The following is a 14,361-nucleotide window of genomic DNA, read 5'->3' as shown; positions in this document are numbered from 1 at the left end:
GCTTTTTCCACTGACGCAAGGGGAGAAAAAAACCAGAGGACATGGGTTAAGGGTGAGGGGGGAAAAGTTTAAAGGGAACATTAGGGGGGACTTCTTCACACAGATAGTGGTGGGAGTATGGAATGAGCTGCCAGATGAGGTGGTAAATGCGGGTTCTTTTTTAACATTTAAGAATAAATTGAACAGATACATGAATGGGAGGTGTATGGAGGGATATGGTCCGCGTGCAGGTCAGTGGGACTAGGCAGTAAATGGTTCAGCACAGCCAAGAAAGGCCAAAAGGCCTGTTTCTGTGCTGTAGTTTTTCTATGGTTTCTATGGAAATGAACAGTCAATGTTTTGGGTTGAGACCCTTCTTCAGGATTGGAAAGGAAGGGGCAAGGTGCCAGAATAAAAAGCTGAAAGGGTGATGGGAGAAGGATAGCTAGAAATTCATAGGTGAAGCCAGGTGGGTTGGAAAGGTAAAGGGCTAGAGAGGAAGGAATCTGATAGGAGAGGAGAATGGATCATAGGAGAAAGGGAATGAGGAGGGGCACCAGGGAGAGGCGATAGGCAGGTGAGAAGAGGTAAGAGGCCGGTGGAGAATAGACGAGGGGAGGGGGAGAAGCACATTTTTCTGGGGCAGCACATGGTCAACAAGTTGGAGGGCAGTACAGATCACAAAAGGGGAGCACTGAGAGAGGGTCTCACTGAACTGTCGAAGAGAAGATTTAAACTTCTTCATGGTAGGCACCCTTATTATAGACTTCACAGTGGAAGAGCAAAATATAAACACAAGAAATTCTGCAGATGTTGGAAATCCAAAGCAACACACACAAAATTCTGGAGGGACTCTGCAGATCAGGTAGCACCCATCCATCCATCCTCTGTCATATTATGCATATGATCCAGGGCCTCACTACTTACTGCACTGGTTAGGTCTGGAATCCAAAAAGAAGCGGAGAGCTTTGAGACCTTCCTGGTGGGGGATGGAGGTATATAGGGACTGGACATCCATGGTGAAAATGAAGCGGTGGAGGCCAGGGAACTTAAAATCATTGAAAAAATTCAGAGTGTAAAATCATTGAAAAAATTCAGAGCGTGAGAAGTGTCATGAACATAGGTGGGAAAGGATTGAACAAGAGGGGATAAATGAAGGTGGAGGAGGGCAAGGAGTACAAGCTAGAAGTTGAAGGCAAATTCAGGTGGGTGGTGGAGGGGTATAAAGTAAGAAGCTGGGAGGTAATAGGTGGAAAAAGTAAACAGCTAAAGAAAAAAAGAGATCAAATAAGAGAGGAAAGTGAACAAGGAGAAAGGGAAGGGGAAGAGGAAAAATTACCGGAAGTTGGAAAAAAATCAAGACTCATCCCATCAGGTTGAAGGCTACCCATGGAATATGTTGCTCTTCCAACCTAGATTGGGGGACCACTTTGTCCAAAGTAAATTTTTATTATCAAAGTATATATACGTCACCATATACACCCACAAGATGGGTTTGTCGGCCCAGGCCCCAATCCAGTCAGCCTGGTGAAGGATGCAGCTGACCGGCCAGTAGGAGGATGTGGAGACCTTGTGGTGGGGCCAACCCGGACTTGGGGCTTGGCTGGGAGGTGGTGCCGGTGCGCGGCACCGACACCTCCAACAGCCTTGTCACTCCAGGAGTTGAAGAATTCTGGACCAAATCTTTGTGAGACTAGTAAGTTTCCAGAAGTTATGGAGGAACAGCCAAGGGAATCATCACCAGCGGCACCATAAAAGCTATAAATAGTCGCACTGCCTTGTGTGTGCCTTGGGAAAGGCAAAAGCTAAGGGAATAAATCCCTACAGAAAATCCAGAGTGCAGTCCTAAGGCGGATGGATGGCTTACTATGTCACCTTCCGGCAACTCCTGCAGCTGCACTGGCACCAACTGTATTGATTCTTCCTTTCCGTTTGACACTGCCAGCAACGCCAAGAGTGGGGTCTTGACATCAGGGCACCCAAGACCTCCATATCCCCTCGTCCAGGCCCACGCTACTATGGAGAGGACTGCAGTGAAAATGGTTAAAACTAGTGTATGATGGGATACTAGACCGTTCTGGAGCAGCTGGACTTAAGACTGCTGATGCAAGTCGAAAATAAGCTTGGATGGTAAGTACAGTACCAGGAACTCAAATAAACAAGATACTAGGGCCCTGGAACCAGGAGGGAGGATGCGTCCGGGTGGATCAATTATGAGTGTCCTGATAACGGGGAACAAAAAGAGGACTGTTAGACTCGTGCTGAAAAATAATTGACATGTCTTTTAAACAATTGAACATGAACTGACTGTGGGATGCTGAACAAAATTATGTTAAGTTGTTTATCTTGCTGTATAAATATGAGCTCTGTATAACCTAAAATTCAGAGCTCTGGTGGCGGTGGAGACTGCTGCAGACTCTCCATGATATCATGTTAATAAACTCCTAAGTCACTCTGGTGTTCTAAGTTAGTATTTCCACAAGGAAACTCCTTCGATGTTACAAGATATCAGCACTACACAGGTGGTGGAAGTTACTGGTTATGAGCTCATCCGATTTGTGTAGGAAATGAGCGCCGGTGCCACTTCTGGTGGTGGGAAAGATCATCACATCTCACTAGACAGCTAACGCCCTCTTCACGTTGGACAACCCTCAGCCAGTAAGGTGCTGCCTCACTTAAGTGAGTAGGGCTCAGAGTTCACCTCAACAAGCTGCGAGTCCGTACCAGGTAGAAGGACTAAACTAGGAAGACCCCAGCCCTTAGCCTCACAAGCTGGAACATCCCAACCACGTATCCCGGACTGACTGACAACCTTCAACAGCTCGACGATGCCTGCAAAGCAGCAGTCATTGACAGGGAGCTCACTGGGCTTAACATTGACATTGCTTTTCTCCAGGAGACCTGTTTGGTGGATAATGGTTCCATCAGAGTCCAATTTCACCTTCTTCTGGCAGGGTCTCCCTCATGAAGACCCAAAGCAGTATGGGGTTGATTTTGCAGTGAAGAACTCCAACATCGCTACCCTGGAACTACTAACTGGCAGAACAAAAAGGATCCTTGCTCTCCACTTATTGTCACTTTCTGGGCTCGTAAACCTCCTGTGCATCTAAACCCCAACACTTTGTTCTTCACCAGAGGTTAAAGACCAGTAATATGAGGCCCTGGATGAGTCAATATCCAGAATCCCAAGCACTGAAGAACTGTATCTGCTGGGAGACTTCAATGCTGGGGTTGGAGCTGACCACAAAGCATGGCCTTCTTGCTTTGGCTATCGTGGCATCAGCAAGATAAACGAAAATGGGTAAAGACTACTAGAGCTATGCTGCCATCATGGACACTGCATCACCAACACGTATTTTCAGTGTAAAGAATGGCACAAAGTCTCCTGGAGACATCCACGGTCCCAGCACTGGCATCAGCTTGACATTATCGTCACCAGGCGCAAGGACCATAGTGCATAGTGCAGACCACTCCTTTGTTGTCAGCAAGGTGGGGCTGATGCTAAAGAGACTCCACCGTTCCAAGACCAAGAGCTGATCTTGCATCAACACCTGCTGTACATTGAACTCTGACAGAGTATAACAGTTCACCAACGCCTTTGAAGCTATAATGAAGAACAGTTCTGATGACAGTATCTCTATTGACTCCAAGTGGTTGCAACTCCATGATGTCATCTACAGCTCAGCATTTGGGGAAAAGAGCACAAGAACGCAGAGTGGTACCAAGCACACTGGGAAAAAAATGGAGCAGTAACTGAAGCCAAGACGAAAGCCCTGCTGGCCTATAAGCAAAACCCCTGCACCAGCACACGTTATGCCTTCAGGGCTGCTAGATACAGGTAAAGGCATCCATTAGTCTTGCGAGACCATGGATCTGCACCTGGAAAGTCTTCACTCTCTTCGCAGGCCTGGGCAAGGTTGTATGGAAGACCGGCAGTTGCCCATACCGCGAGTCTCCCCTCTCCACGACACCAATGTTGTCCAAGGGAAGGGCATTAGAACCGATACAGCTTGGCACCAGTGTCGTTGCAGAGCAATGTGTGATTAAGTGCCTTGCTCAAGGACACAACACGCTGCCTTGGCTGGGGCTCGAACTCACGACCTTCAGGTCGCTAGTCCAATGCCTTAACCACTTGGCCACATGCCCACACTGCTAGATACAAGGTGCAGCAAATTGCCCAATGTTGTGCAAACAACTACAGGCTGAATTTGTGCAGCAAAATCCAATCAACTGCTGAAAAGCAGAAATGCAAAAGGGATGTTTGACAGCATCAAGTCAGCAACAGACCCCGGTGATTGTAACAACTACTGTGGCATCTCTCTCCGTAGTATTGTGAGGAAGGTGTTAACCCACGTTGTCTTGGCACAACTTCACAGCTTTGCATCCAGAGTCCTAGTGCGGGTTCAGAGCAAGCAGAAATACAGTGGACATAATCTTCTCACTGCACCAGCTGCAGAAGAGGTGTCGAGAGCAGAAGCCACCGTACACAGCCTTCATTGAATAGACCAAGGTTTTTGACCTCATCAGCAGAAGAGGACTCTTCAACCTGCTGCTAAAGATTGGAGATTGGCTGCCACCCTGCTCCCCCCCCCCAGACTGTGCAGGATCATATCCTTCCATAAGGATATGCACAGCACTGTCTGCTTCAATGGTGCAACTTCTGATACCTTTCCAATGAGCAGCAGAGTGAAACAAGGTTGTGTCCTGGCCCCGACCCACTTCTTCTCAATGCTCCTTCACTATGCTTTTACAGACTGCACTGAAGGCATCTACCTTCACACAGGAGCTGATGGCAAGCTGTTCAGCATCGTTTGCTTGTACAACAAAACCAAAGTTAGGGCAGCCCTCATCCACAAGATGCTGTTTACAAATGATGCAGAATTGACATCACACACTGAAGGCAGACTCCAACAATTGATTAACCGCTTCGCCAATATCTGCAAGAAGTCTGGGTTAGCCATCAGTCTGCAGAAGACAAACATCATGGCCAAGGGTGCAGAATTTCGCCCAAACAGAACTGTTGATGGCTGTTCTCTTGATGTAGTCAACTCCTTCACCTATCTTGCGTCGACCATCAGCAGCTCCCTGTCTCTTAAAGCAGAGGTGAACAACAGGATTGCCAAAGCTGCAGTTGTCATGGCCAGACTGAACAAGAGTGTGGAACAATAGACATCTGACAAAGGCAACCAAATTGCGTGTGTGCTCAGCACATTCCTCTACACCAGCAAGGATTGGACACCATACAGTGGCCAAGTGAAGAGGCTAAACTGATTCCACCTACACTGCCTCTCCTGTACATATCCTGGCAGGACAGAATCACCAATACAGAGTTTCTGCAGTGGGCTGACAACTCCAGCATTCACTCACTACTCAGCCACAGATGCTCCAGATGGTTGGGCCATGTCAAACGGATGGACCCGGGATACACTCCCATGGACATGTTGCATGGCAAGTTGAGTGAGGGTTACTGCCCATGGGTAAGACTATGCCTCCATTACACAGATACCTGCAAGCGTGACATGAAGCTGGGAGGCATCGACCTTTGCACATGGGAGGAAACAGTTGAAGACCGGACAGCATGGAGGGCCACAGTCAAAAGTGGTGTACAACGTGCTGATGAGCAAGGACCAACATGCTCATCAATAAGAGCGGCAGAAGAACAGTCAGAGCTACATCACCTAGAGCTGCAGCCACTGTGAAAGTGACGGTCGCTCTAGAGAGGGGCTGTACAGAGTACAAATAGCCCCAAGTCTGGAACCCCAAGAACCATCAGAAAAAGTGACACCAGCAGCTCTCCAGACACAAGGATGCCGACGAAGATACAACCCTCAAATTCATTTTCCTACATGCATATTCGGCAAATCTATAGAATAGTAACTAGAGTGCAGAAGACAACAGACTGCAAATTCAAATATAAATAACAAGAACATGAGATAATAAGATAGGGTCCTTAAAGTAAGATAATTGATTGTGGGAACATCTCAATGGATGGTCAAGTGAATGTAGTTATTGCCTTTTCTTCAAGAGCCTGATGGTTGAGGGGTAGTAACTGGGCTTGAACCTGGTGGTACGAGTCCTGGGGCTTTCGTACCTTCTACCTAATGGCAGCAACGAAAAAACAGCATGGACTTGGTGGCGATCTCTAATGACGGATGCTGCTTTCCTAAGACAGCATTTCATGTAGATGCGCTCAATGGTTGGGAGGGCTTTACCTGTTATGTACTGGGCCGAATACACTACCTTTTGTAGAATTTTCCATTCAAAGGCATTGGTATTCCATGCCAGGCTGTAAGGCAGCTAGTTAATACACACCTATAAAAGTTTGTCAAAGTTTTAGATGTCATGCCGAATCTCCGCAGACCCCTAAGGAAGTAGAGGCACTGCCATGTTTTCTTCACAATTGCACTTATGTACCACATCCACGACAGATTCTCTGAAATAGTAACACCCGAGAATTTAAAGTTGCTAACCTATTCCACCTCTGATCCTTAAATGAGGACTGGCTCATGGACCCCTGGTTCCTCTTTCCTTGGTCTTGCTGACACTGAGTGAGAGGTTGTTGTTATGACACCACTCAATCTCCCTCCTGCAAGCTGATTCATCGCCACCTTTGATTCAGCTCACAACAGTGGTGTCATCAGCAAACTTGAATATGGTATTGGAGCTGTGCTTAGCCGTAGTCATAAGTGCAAAGCATGTAGAGCAGGTGGCTAAGCAAACAACGCAGTGCTCACCTCTCAGGTGAGAGCTGATATGTTTCATCATCAGCCTCTCAAAGCATAGTCGATGTAAGTGCAACTGGGCAATAGTCACTGAGGCAGGTCACCACACTCTTCTTGGGCACCACTATAATCAAAGCCTGCTTGAAGCAGGTGCCTACCACACACTGATGAAGCAAGAAGCAAGAGGTTAAAAGATCTCAGTGAACACACCAGCCAGTTGGTCAGCACAGGTTTTTAGTACGTGGCCAGGTACCCCATCCAGTCCAGATGCTTTCTGTGAGTTCACCCACAGGATTTCCCAGTGGCTAGCCATTGCCTATTCCCATCATGGCCTCCTCTACTACCATGATGAGGCTACTCACAGGTGGGAGGAGCAACACCTCATATTCCATCTTATTCTGGCTTCTTCCCCTTTCCTTTCCAGTCCTGATGAAGGGTCTTAGCCCGCAACGTCTGATTATTCATTCCCATAAATCCTGCCTGATCTGCTGAGCTCCTCCAACATTTTGTGTGTGCTGCTCTGTATAATTATGTAATCTTGCATAATTAAATGATTCATTATCATAAACAATTTTGCCAAAATTCAGCTTCAGTTTTATGAGCATTCTTCTTACCTGATACAGCAAGTTGCTGGATCCGAAACTGAACATTGAGCGTTGGATTTTCTTCGGGTTTTGGTGCCCCAGACTGTAGGTTAATTAATCCCTTAAGAGTTGGTAACTTTGGCAAGCTAATTTTTCCAATGTCCCAAAGTAACATCTGAGAGGGGGAGACATCAAAACAGAATCAGGTTTAATAGAAACATAGAAAACCTACAGCACAATACAGGCCGATCGGCCCACAAGCTGTGCTGAACATGTCCTTACCTTAGAAATTACCTCGGGTTACACATAGCCCCCTATTTTTCTGAGCTCCATGTACCTGCCTAGGAGTCTCTTAAAAGACCCTGTCGTATCTGCCTCCACCAACGTCGCAGGCAGCCCATTCTACGCACTCACCACTCTCTGCGTAAAAAAAAAACTTACCCCTGATATCTCCTCTGTACCTACTTCCAAGCACCTTAAAACTGTGCCCTCTGATGCTAGTCATTTCCGCCCAGGGAAAAAGCCTCTGACTATCCACATGATCAATGCCTCTCATCGTCTTATACACCTCTATCAGGACACCTCTCATCCACCGTCGTTCCAAGGAAAAAAGGCCGAGTTCACTCAACCCATTCCCCAATCCAGGCAACATCCTTGTAAATCTCCTATGGTTTCCACATCCTTCCTATAGTTTACTATCACTAACGTTAAAGTCTGTCACAAGCCTTGTGGCCCATCAGGCCAGTGCTTATGCCAGTTTCCGTAGCGTGAAGCAACTGAGAATACAAGACTCCTCCCCCCCCACCCCTGGATAGGATGCCAGTCTATCTCGAGGTTAACCCCCAGCACTTTTTGCCAGTACCCAATTTTCAGCTGGGTAGACAGAAGCATTGTGTGGTTAAGTGCCTTGCTCAAGCACACACACGCTGCCCCGTCCAAGGCTCGAACCCACGACCTTCATTTCGCTAGTCCAACGCCCTAACCACTTGGCCACGCGCCACACATCACTAACATATATTGTGAAATTTGTGTTTTGGGGCAGCAGTACAGTGCAATATATTTTTTAAAAACTTAGAATTACAAAAAACACAGCTTCCTTGTAATAAACCAAGTCAAAAGGTGTTCATTAGATAATATACTTTCATCTTACTAAGAGAAATGTTAGTGTGAATAACGTATCAGGACTTACCTTGGTGACTGGATCGAATGTGTAATTGCCCTGTGCTGCAGTAAGATTCATATTCAGCACCCCTTTGGGCATGTGAACAATCACTAGGACACTCTCCACCATCTTTCCCATAGTCTGTTTTGGCACAATTGTTACATCAAAACGTCCTGTCGATCCATTGTCTCTGAAACTGATATTATGCTTCACATACACTGGAATTGCCACCAAGCTGAAAACATAAATTGTGATGAATATAGTTTCAAAGTCAACTGCCAGGCAACCCACATGTTACAGCCCTTTTTTGTACTGTCCTCACAGAATTCACAAATTGCTATCTAAAACTTTGAGATACTGTACCAGAATAAAATTTGCCCTCACATAAATGGAAAAAAGAAAATAAATCTGCACATTATTCTTTTTTCAACTGGCATTTTTGATGCATATGCTGATGACAGTCTTGCATTATGGAAAATTGTGACGGACAATTTTGCAGGAACACAACACCTCAGTAATGTAGGGGGGCATCTGCACTAACTGTATGGACATCATCATTTCTATAGCCTAAGATTAGAAATTGTACACACCACGAATTGGTTTTCAATGTGCTCAGGTTCCCCTGGATATCAATCCCAGTGGGAAAGACAAAAAATGCATCTCTTCCAAGCAGTGGTGATTGGTTTTCCTTTTGGTCCCAAACAGCAGAGCTAGAATCACAAACTGCCAGGGAGAGCAGGAAGCTGCATCAACCTGCAAGACTGTAGGTTGAGTATCGGAGGTTTCCTTCTAGACAGACTGCCTGGCAAGGCTAATGAGTCCCATCTACCCGGGTTTGGAATTGTTGTCCTTCTCCTGGGCTGGCTGTCAACCAAGGCTGATGAGCCCAGACTGCCCACCCAGTTATACCACTGGTTGCACCATGACATAGCAAACTCTGTGAGAACAGGGACACTCGTGAAGGCATTACTTTGGGCACAGTAGTGTAGGAGAGGCCATATGAGAATGACCTCCTGCACAGCACCAAACAGTGCTCTGCGGCGACCACTACACCTGGAAAGCAGAGGCCATGGAAGAAGCTTCACCTTCCTTAAGTGAGCAGGACATCTAGCCCAAGACTCACCCATCACAGCCTGTGTATGCCTGCAAGAAAATGAATCTGTAAGTTGCATATAGTGACAAATATGTATTTGATAATTAATTTACTTTGAACTTCAAACAGCCAACATTTCGGGCCAAGACTATTCATCAGGACTGGACAAGAAGGGGGAAGATGCCAGGATAAAAAGGTAGGAGGAGGGGAAGGAGGAGGACAAGCTAGAAAGTGGCAGGTGAAACTGGGTAGGTGAGGCAGGGGTATTGAAGTAAGAAGCTGGGACAAGATGGGTGGAAAACACAAAGGGCTGGAGAAGGAATGTGATCAGAGAGGAGAGTGGACCATGGTATAAACGGAAGGAGGAAGGGCACAGAGGGAGGTGATAGGCAGGTGAGGAAAAATGGTAAGAGGCCAGAGTGGGGAAATGAAGAAGAGGGAAGGGGGAGGGGGAAAGTTACCATAAATTGGAGATACCAATCTTCATGCCATCAGATTGGAGTCTATGTAACTGGAATATGAAGTGCTGCTAATCCGACCTGAAAGTAGCCTCATCATGGCAAAATAGGTGGCCATGGACCAACATGTCAGAATAGGAATGGGGATATGAATAAAAATGGTTGGTCACTGGGAAATTCCACTTTTTGCAGACGGAGCAGAGGTGCTCAACAAAGCAGTCTCCCAATTTACATGATTAAAGATTAAAGTCTGTTACGAGCTTTGTGGCCCATCAGGCCGGTGCTTATGCCAGTTTCCATGGTGTGAAGCGACTGAGAGTATGAGACTCCCCTCCCCGCCAGATAGGACGCCAGTCTATCATGAGGCTAACCCCCAGCATTTCTGCCGGTACCCATTCTCAGTGGGTAGACTGGAGCATTGTGTGGTTAAGTGTTTTGCTCAAGGACACACTCGCTGCCTCGGCTGAGGCTCGAACCCACAACCTTCAGATCGCTAGTCCAATGCCCTAACCACTTGGCCACGCGTCACACAACTTACGTGAGGTCTCGCCAATATCAGGGCACCAGATACAGTAGACAACCCCAAAAGATTTGTGGGTTAAGTGTTGCCTCACTTGGAAGGACTGTTTTTGCCCTGAATGGAGGTGGGAGAGAAGGTGATTAGGCAGGTGTAGCACTGCTGTTGCCTGCAGGGATATACGCTAGGAGGTAGATTAGTGGGGAGGGTCAAATGGACAGAGAAATCATGGACTGAGCGATCATGGAGTCTGTGGAAAGCAGAGACTTGGGGGAGAAGGGAGGTAAAGATGTGTTTGAAGGTAGGATCCCGTTGTGTGGTAAGTAAGGACAAGAGGAACTCTATCCTTGTTAAGGTGGCACAAAGATGAGTGAGCACAGATGTCTGGGAAATTGAGATCCCAATAGTAGTGGGAGGGAAAACCCCTTTCTTTGAAGGAAGAAGACATCACTGATGTCCTGGAAAGGAAGGCATCATTCTGGGAACAGATTCAGCAGAGGCATAGGAACTGAGAAAAGGGAATAGCATTTTTACAGGTGACAGCATAGGAAGAGGTAGATTTATCAAAGATATCAGTAGACAGTTTGGCTCCAGAGATGGAGACAGAGAGATCAAGAAAGAGGAGAGATATGTCAGAAATAAACCAAGTGAATTTAAGGGCAGGGTTGAAGGCAAAGTTTGTGAAATTTACGAGCTCAGCATGGGTGCATGAAGCAGCACCAATACAGTCATCAATATAGCGCAGAAAGAGTTGGGGATCATTACTAGGGAAGGCTTGGAACATGGACCAACAAAAAGGCAGGCAAGTACCCATTGCTACTCCTTGAGTTTGAAGGACATGGGAGAAGCCAAAGGAGAAACTATTGAGATTCAGAACCAGTTCCCCAGATGGAGGGTGATGGTAAAGGGGAATTGGTCGAGCCTTTTATCAAGAAAGAAGCAGAGAGCTATAAGGTCTGCTTGATGGGGGAATAGAAGTGCATAGGGACTGGACGTCCATGAAGAAAATGACGTAATTTGGGCCAAGGAACTGAAAGTTGTTGAGGAGATTGAGAGCATGTGAAGTGTCTTGGAGGAAGGTGGGAAGGGACTAAGCCAAGTGGGATAGAATAGAGTCGAGGTAGGAGGACACGAGTTTAGTGGGACAAGGGCAGGCAGGGATAATGGACCTACTGGACAGTCAAGTTTGTGGATCGTGGGTCGGAGGTACAAACAAGCAGTGCACGATAAAGGGGTGGCAGTGGATGGGAGATTTCCAGAGGTTGATTGGGTTAGTGATGGTGTCAGAGATGTTCTGATAATTCTTGGTGGGGGGCAGGGGGAAGAGAGAATTTCAATGTAATCTATCGAATTTTGTGGAGGACTTACAACATTCGATATGTAAGGGGTTTCTTTTTTTATGTCACTGCGTAGTCTAATTAAAATGGCTTCTTTGTTATGTTATAATTGAAAGGGCTTCTTTGTTATATTAACTGCTGAGGAAGTCCTCCCACTAGCCGTTTGTTTGGATGATGTTACGAACCAATTGGGATAGTTGTTATGCCTTCTGTGTATTTGTAAGATATTGTATGCACGGGTTTTTGGGGAGAAGGCGGGAGAGAGGATGGACCAGGTGCTGTGAGTCGGCTAACGGGGTCGGACCCCGAGCAGGAGTCCGAGGTCCGGGGTGTTCGGCGAGGAGAGGAGACGGAGACAGAATCGTGTGGAGCGTCTGGTCAACTACCCTTGTTGGTCCCAGGCGGCAGGTCAAGGTAGTTCAAGGGGATCGCAGAGTGAAGAAGGGTCCCGAGCTCCAACTGTTTGTGCACGAAGAGATTGAACTTTGATAAGTGTGGCGCCTTTTATTTTCCTTTTATATTTTATTTTCTATTAATTATACAGTTCCAGTATATCTATAAACTGTAAATCATTTAATTGCATCTAGTGTATCGTCTGTTATTTGGGCGGGGTGCGGGACATCACACAACATCCACACAAACTAATTACCCAGTTTGGCGGGGCCGAGGGCTGTTTCCCTAGACGACAGCGAGCTGAGCGACCCTGAGGCTGGCCAGGGGGGCTACATTTGGATTACATTAAGATTCTTTCCCCACCCCCACCACATTCTTCTGAATTCCAGTATACAGGCCAAAGCCATCAATTAGTTTTCATATGGTAACCCTTTCATTTGCGAGTCATTTTTGTAAATCTCCTCCGAACCCTCTCCAACGTTAGCACAGCCTCAGAAAAGGGCCCAAAACTGTTCTACTGAGTGGATGTGGAGAGGATGCTTTCTATGGTGTGGGATTCCAGGACGAGAAGGCACAGCCTTAACCTCAGTAAGGAGAATTTTTTTTTAAGCCAAAGAGCAGTGAATATGTTGAATGTTCTACCACAGACTGCAGTGGATGTCAAGTCTGTGGGTGTATTCAAAGCAGAAGTTGATAGATTCCTAACTGGACGGGGCATCAAGGGATATGGTGAGAGGGCAGGTGTATCCTGGATCACGCATGATGAAATGGCAGAGCAGACTCGATGGGCTGAATGGCCTAATTCTGCTCCTGTCTTAAGGTTTAACAGAGGGACACCAATTTATAACAGAGATTAGGAGGAATTTCTTTAGCTAGAGTGTGGTGAATCTGTGGAATGTGTCGCCAAGGGCAGCTGTAGAGGCCAAGTCACTGGGTCTATTTAAGGGAAGAGGTTGATACATCAGGACATTAAAAGTTATGGGCAGAAAGCAGGAGAATGGGGCTGAGGGGGAAACTGATTAGCCATGATGAAATGGCAAAGCAGGCTCAATGGGTTAAACATCCTAATTCTGCTCCTATATCTTATGGTTGTAAAGGCAAGCATGTCATACACCTTCCATACCACTGTATTAACCTGTGCAACCACTTTTAATAAACCATGTACCTGGAACCCCATACACCCTCTAATTCATTAATATTGTTAAGGATCCTGCAATTAACTGTGTACTCTCCCTGTACATTGGAACTCAAGAGCAGCACATCACAATTGCCCAGATTAAACTTCTCCACCCATATCTGAAAATGAGCTATATCCTTTAGCAATTTTCTACACAATCCACAATGTGACTAATCCTTATGCTGTCTGTGAAACTTACTAACCCACCTTACTTAAATTTTCATTCAAATCATTTATATGTGACAAACAACAGAGGTCCCAGAATCCCAGAACAAATCCCTGCAGGACACCATTAGTCACAGACCATGCCCCCAGCCAGACTAAGATCTATCGACCACTACTCTGTCTTCTACGAGCAAGCCAATTCTGAATCTAAATGGCCAAGACACTGTAGATTGCATGCATCTTAATCTTCTGGATGGGCCTCCAATGAACTAATTAGTTTAATAAGTTCCTGACCAATCTGATAGTAACTAAGTCTGCTTTGCTACCAATCCCTTGTAATTTTTCACTCCCTCTTATCAAGAATCTGGTCTTAAAACTCAAAAAAAAACTCAGTAACCTCTGAAAAACATCTATCTTAGTTTAGTCTTAAGGCAATCAGTTCTAGGTAGTCCCGCCAGAGGAAATACCCTATCCACACTGACCCTCTCAAAGCTCCTGACGATCAAGTCCCTTCCTCTTGTGAGCTCAGGTAGACACAAGCCTAGCCTGACCAATCTTACCTCAAAAAAAAACCTAAACATTGCAGCTATTGGTCTGGTAAACCTCTCAACTATTTCCAGTGTATTTACATCCTTCATTAGATAAGACCAATATTATATAAAGATGTGGTCTCACTGAAGACTAGTCTTACTCCTTTGTGTTTCCTCATAACAATTTAAAATGTTGTTAGCTTTTCTAAAAACATACTGTTGTGTGTAGCAGCTTTTTTTGTGA

At 46.1% G+C, this 14,361-nt stretch overlaps 1 protein-coding gene across 1 annotated transcript in view; it reads right to left on the bottom strand.

The window, feature by feature from the left end:
- The window catches only part of LOC140212225 (AP-1 complex subunit mu), a 31,221-nt gene that overhangs the window by 7,142 nt on the left and 9,718 nt on the right, over window positions 1-14,361 (bottom strand). Inside the window, exons 6-7 of the mRNA XM_072282948.1 lie at window positions 8,475-8,682; window positions 7,316-7,460 (exon numbers count right to left, since the gene is read on the bottom strand). Of these exons, the coding sequence (XP_072139049.1) occupies window positions 7,316-7,460; window positions 8,475-8,682 (353 nt within the window). The remainder of the gene's footprint in view (window positions 1-7,315; window positions 7,461-8,474; window positions 8,683-14,361) is intronic.

Source organism: Mobula birostris, chromosome 18 (genome assembly GCF_030028105.1).
Source record: "Mobula birostris isolate sMobBir1 chromosome 18, sMobBir1.hap1, whole genome shotgun sequence".
Lineage (NCBI taxonomy): Eukaryota > Metazoa > Chordata > Chondrichthyes > Myliobatiformes > Myliobatidae > Mobula > Mobula birostris.
The sequence above is the reverse complement of the archived record's forward strand: the minus strand, read 5'-3'. Positions and strand labels throughout refer to the sequence as shown.